The sequence below is a fragment of the Tupaia chinensis genome, unplaced genomic scaffold, assembly GCF_000334495.1.
Source record: "Tupaia chinensis unplaced genomic scaffold, TupChi_1.0 Scaffold000623_1, whole genome shotgun sequence".
Lineage (NCBI taxonomy): Eukaryota > Metazoa > Chordata > Mammalia > Scandentia > Tupaiidae > Tupaia > Tupaia belangeri.
Window position 1 is genome coordinate 789,661 of NW_006160143.1, and position 6,420 is coordinate 796,080.

Genomic DNA, 6,420 nt, shown 5'->3' on the forward strand with positions numbered 1-6,420 from the left:
AGAATTTTTTAACATTATGTGAGTTTAAAGTGTAAAGTGAATTTTCTCCTTGTCGTTAGAGTGTAATTAGAATTATTTTCTAGAACTTACTTCATTTTACTTTGTATTTTCCCTTTACCCAATGACTATTTAATAATATTTCAAAACTCTCAGGTAGAAGAGCATTTTTATTTTATCTTCCATTAATAGCTTAATACATTAAGATTAGGAATATTGCTGTATCATTACCACTCTGTGGCATGGAAGTATTTTTGTGACTTAATAGCCAATATTCATAAATGTGCCTTGAAATGATAGTGATACTCTTTAATTAGAACAGAAAGTTGAGTAAATGCCTACAAAGGTCATCTTACTGATTTTGCTGTTTAGGTCTCCTACATCTGTAGTTATTTTTCTTCTTGATCTATTTTGAGCAAAGTTGTATATTAAAACTATCTACTGTAGGGACATGTTCAGAGAGAGGCCCTGAGTGAGGTGTGGGGACATGCTCTGAGCAAACACCACCTGTCCCTTTGGGCTTTGGCAGAAACTTGCAACTTGTCCTTTCTTTGACCCTCACTGCAGGCCGAGCAAAGGGTGGAAATTGCTAGGGGTGTTCCAATAGACACATCTGATGGAATTCAGGAAACATCTTGACCTCCAATTAACAAAGTCCAATCTCTTTAGCCTCTTCTGGGTGTGGTGGTGCCTTGCCTTATGGAGAGATTCTTTAGCCTTATGTTTCTTCCTCACACCTGCAGCTAGGCTTCTCTCCATTAGAAAATAAGATAATGGGATTTCCTCTTGATGGGATTATCACCAAGGGATACACCTGGTCCAGTATATCTAAGCCTTTATAGATTTGTTACCTGCTTCTTATTTTCTGTAACAAATCAACACATCTATGGAATGTCATGAAACACACATATGTAATGTTGCTTTGCCCTGTAAATAAAGGCTCCCAGGATTCTGGGTGGCACAATTGGCTTAGGCTACTTAAACTCAGGCTGCCTGTGTCTATTGTTACTCTGTCTCTTTGTCTTATTCTTTCCACTTCCTCCTTAGAGCCAAGCCTAGGGGCCTACATGTGTGGCTGGTTTTCCTCGTAAATCTTTCATAGTATCTTTCTTACGAAGGTTGTACCTATATATCTGGGGACATAAAATATTAATTTCATTGTGAAGAGTAGATGTTAATGTTAAAAGTATTTTTTTTTGTTATTTTTGTTGTTGTTTACTCCATGCTTCTGGGTTGTATTTTAAATTGTGAATATCAAAATGCTCCACATCCCTCATTGTAAGGGAAATGCAGATCAAAACAACATTGAGATACCACTTAACCCCAGTCAGAATGTTTCAGATTACAAAACCAAAAAATGATAAGTGTTGGTGGGAGTGTGGTGAAAGGGGAACTCTTTTACACTGCTGGTGGAAATGTAAATTTGGTCCAGCCACTGTGGAGAACAATTTGGAGAGTCCTCAAAAATCTACAAATAGAACTACCATATGACCCAGCAGTCCCACTCCTCGATATCAACCCAAAGGACAAAAGAATTCTTCATTAGAAAACTGCTTGCACATCAATGTTTATTGCGGCACTATTCTCGATTGCTAAGACATGGAACCAACCCAAATGCCCCCATATGATGAATGGATTGAAAAACTGTGGCACATATACTCTATGGAATACTATTCAGCCATAAAACCCAACAAAACCCTGGCTTTTGACAGAAAGTGGAAGAATATGGAAGATTTACTGCTGAGTGAAGCAAGCCAGGTTGTGAAGGAGACACTGTATGTCCCCACTTAATATATACTGAGTGTCTGTACTCTATAACTGAAACTGATTGACCTAAGGTTGTACAAACACAAAAGATGAGGGTTAGTGCCAGAAGTGGAGTGTGTGGAGAAGAGGGACCTAAGGAAGGACATTTGGAGGAGGGATATGAAGACAGAGCAATGACGGGATGGGGAGGTGTGGTGTTATTGGTGGAAGATATTCTGATCAACTGGACTGGGGAGAAATGTTCACATATTGAAATGTTCACTTTGTAGACTAAATAATATGACTGAATGCATATAAAAAATTAAAATTAAAAAATAAGTGAAAAAAAATAAAAATATTTTAAACCATACTGTCTCTGTTGTTATAGAGTCACAAACAAAATTATAAGAAATATTTTGAACATTATCTTTAAAATGCAGTGTTTTTAAATTTTGAAAGTTGTTTATTAACTGTCAAGAACTATGGAGTGTGAACTAAACTTTTGATGTGTAAAGTAAATGTTTGTGGAAAAATGTAAAAATATATGATATAAATAAATAATATTTTAAAAAAGAAAAAAAATCACACCCCATGCATCACACCCCATGCTTTGTGTTTGTTTGTTTTTTTACTTCTCTTTATGTTTTCACCTTTCTGAATCATTTTCTTATAGACAAGTCTAATATAAGCACAAGTTAAGTTCTGCTTTCAGGTTGTATCTGATTTTTTTCTGTCTTAGTCTCTGTTTCTTAGGCTGCATAATTTTGAAACTGAGCAAGGATTCCCTAATGTATTTTCTAAGGTTCTTGAAATATAAGGGCAATTTACATTGTAATGGCCCAGAGTAAGAAATAAGTCTTCAGACTTTTGGTTATGATAATGACCAACATGGACCACGTATGAGGGCCATTTGACCTCTAAAACTCTCACTTGAAGGAAAGAAGGTTTTCATTTCAATATGTAAGATGTTTTATAGGCTGGAAACTGCTGGTTGTGAGCTCAAAGACTCCAGGCTGAATGGCTCCAGATACCTGATGAGAAATTTGATTATCTAAGGCCTCACCAATCAAGAATGCCCATGAGATGATCACGTCCTCTTGAACCAATCACTGAACTATCACGTGCCCAGGATCCCTGCCCCTACTTTTGCCCTTAAAAATGCATGTGGGGAACATCTTGGGGAGACCAGGTTTTTTCAGCATGAGCTGCTCACTCTCCTTGCTTTGTGCTTTGCCATAAAACTGTACTTTTCTTCATCACCATGTACCTGTTGTTTGGTTTTATAGCGCTTGGGCGAGCCAACCTGATTTGAGTTTGGTTACAGTTTTACATTTCCACCAGCAATACACGAGAGTTTCAGCTCTTTCACATCTTACCAATTCTTTAGTGTCCTTTTTAGTTATAATCATTTGAGTGCGTGTAACAGTCATCTCATTGTGGTTTTATTTTGCATTTCCAGAATGACTGATGATAATGGGCATTTTTTCAGATTTTTCATATTCATTGATATGCTTAGGTGAAAAGAATATCCAAATTGTTTGCCATTTTTTTCTAAACTAGGTGTTAATCTTATTACTCAATTGTAAGAATTATTTACATATTTTGGCAATGAATCCCTTATTAGATACATGTTTTGTGAATGTACATCTCCCATCTGTGTTGTGCCTCTTCATTTTCATAGTGGTACTGTCTGAAGTATTCATTCTTTGGATTCTCACTGGCCTTTTGTGCAATTCTTTGCCAGTACTAGGCCGTCATGATGATTGTAACTTTAGAGTAAGTTTGGAAATCAGAATGCATGTGCCCTCCATCATATATATATATATATATATATATATATACACACACACACACACACACACACACACACACACCCACATTGGTAATTCTGGTTTCTTTCCATCTGAAAGATTATCTTATCAATATATATAAGAAAATCTTGCTGGTACTTAAAGGAATTATGTTGAATCTATAAATTAATTTGGTCAGAAATGCCTCTTCATTTTATTGGGTTTTTCAAGTCATGAACACAGATGTTCTCCATTTATTGAAATCTTTTTAAATTTATTTCCAACAATAGTAATTTTTTGTGTATATATGTCATACATTTCAATTCTTTTGTCATTTTTGATACTTATCTATTTTGATGCTATTATGAATAAAATTTTTAAATTTTAATTTTTATGCTTATATATTTAAATTTGCCAGAGAGCATGTGAGCTCACTGGAGAGAGATAGATGAGAGAAAGTGTGTGTGCTTGTTTGTGTGTGTGTGTGTGAGAGAGAGAGAGGAGAGAAAGAAACTGAGAAAGATCCTCCCACTAACTCCATCTCCTCTTTCAGTATTCTGGGCATGCATGCAAATAGACCCAGCATGTTTCTCAAGCCACGCAAGGTCCAGGACATGAACTGCACAGTCAGCCATCTGAAACTCAGTTGCCTTAATCACCATGCCACAGGTTTATCCAGAATTGTTATTTATTTATTTATTTTTGAGAGGTTTTCGCTACAGGGCGTGTGCGCTCGCCAGACAGACAGAGAGAGACATAGAGACAGAAAGTGAGAAATCACCCCCCAGGGGGGATGGTCATGCTGCAATCCCCTCTCCTCCATTCTCCTCTCAGGATCTTGGGCACGCACGCACACGGGCCCGGCCTGAGTTTAAAGCCACCGGGTCCAGGACGTGAACCGCGGTCGACTACATGGGAATCCAGCGACATAGCCATTACGCTAACTGCTGGTTCCCCAGAATTGTTATCTTAATATTAGTTTGGGATTTTTTTTCCATGCTAATTAGAGTAAGCAATGTAATGAATACCTCTCAAAAAGTCTATGTTCTATTCTCTCAAGCCTTAGAATATGTTAGACTACACAAAAATGGGAGGACTAAGGTTGCAGAAAGAATCAGTTAATTTTTTTTTTTTTAAGGTTTTTGCGGTAGAATGCATGTGCGCTCACAGGAGAGACAGGGATAGAGGGAAAGTGAGAAATTATTCCCTGAGAGGATGGCCATGTTGCTATCCTTTCTCCTTCATTCCCTTCCTGGGATTTTGGGCATGCACTCACACACACCTGGAGTGGTTTTCAATCCACCATGTCCTCAACTTGAACCATGGGCAGCCATCCAAAAGTTGAACACCTTATTGATATTGCCACCTGCTGTCCTGAAGAATTAGTTAAATTTTAAAGTAATTGTTTTGTATTACTCTTAGGTCCAATGTAATCATACTCCAGACACTTGTATCCGTGTACCTGAACGTGTTTTACTTCTTCCCCTTTTCTCCGTAGGTCTTGTCAGGAAACCTCACCATGGTCACTGAGTTCCTGTTGCTGGGTTTTTCAAGCCTTGGTGAAATTCAGCTTGCCCTCTTTGTGGTTTTTCTCTTTCTCTATCTAGTCATCCTCTGTGGCAATGTCACTATTGTAAGTGTCATCCGCTTGGATCAAAGCCTTCACATACCAATGTACTTTTTCCTTGGCATTCTTTCCACATCTGAGACCTTCTACACCTTTGTCATCCTACCCAAGATGCTCATCAACCTACTTTCTGTGGCCAGGTCCATCTCCTTTACCTGTTGTGCCCTTCAAATGTTCTTCTTTCTCGGCTTTGCTATTACCAACTGCCTGTTGTTGGGTGTGATGGGTTACGACCGCTATGCCGCCATCTGTCACCCTCTGCATTACCCCATCCTTATGCGATGGCAGGTATGTGGGAAACTGGCAGCTGCCTGTGGGATTGGAGGGTTCTTGGCCTCGCTGACAGTAGTAAGTTTGGTCTTCAGCCTCCCTTATTGTAGTGCCAACAAGGTCAACCACTACTTCTGTGACATCTCACCAGTCATTCGTCTGGCTTGTACCAACACAGATATTCATGAACTTGTCATATTCATTTGTGGCATCTTGGTACTCGTGGTTCCTTTCTTCTTCATCTGTGTCTCTTACCTCTGCATTCTGAGAACGATCCTGAAGATTCCCTCAGCTGAGGGCAGACGGAAAGCCTTTTCCACTTGTGCCTCTCACCTCACTGTGGTTATCGTTCACTATGGCTGTGCTTCATTCATCTACCTGAGGCCCACAGCAAACTACGTGTCCAACAAGGACAGGCTAGTGACGGTGACGTACACCATTGTCACTCCATTACTAAACCCCATGGTGTACAGCCTCAGAAACAAGGATGTCCAACTAGCTATCAGGAAAGCATTGGGCAAGAAAGGGTCTCTAAAACTATATCATTGAAATATTATTATATCTTCGATTCCTTAATAAATAATGTATTCTTTTATCATATTCATTTTGTATCTGTGCCATATTCATTGAAATAATAAGACACTTAAAGATGCATGTCATAAAATATGATTTTCTCCTTGCACTCCTTTTAAATCCAATCCTCAGGACAATGTTTTTCAGCTTCTCAGGTGAAATCTCAGAGAATTCCTTAAATTAAAAAAACAGTCCACAGTGATAACTATGTTTTAAATTTTATTTCCAGCGATTAAAAAACCACGCTAACTGCTGGTTCCCCTTTCTAATTTTTTTTTAAAAGTTTTTTTTCTATAGGGCGAGTGCACTCACCAGAAAAACAGGGAGAGACAGAGAGACAGAAAGCCAGAAATCACCCGCCAGGGGGAACGGCCATGCCACAATCCCTTCTCCTCCATTCTCCTCTTGGGATCTTGG

The 6,420-nt window shown here is 38.6% G+C and overlaps 1 protein-coding gene across 1 annotated transcript; it reads left to right on the forward strand.

Moving 5' to 3' along the window:
• Positions 1–3,499: 3,499 nt before the first annotated feature.
• Positions 3,500–5,979, forward strand: LOC102499104 (olfactory receptor 10R2-like). The gene is given in 2 exon segments (XM_014591818.1): positions 3,500–3,519; positions 4,956–5,979. Coding segments are annotated over 2 exon segments (1,044 nt in total).
• The last annotated feature ends 441 nt before the right edge of the window (positions 5,980–6,420 follow it).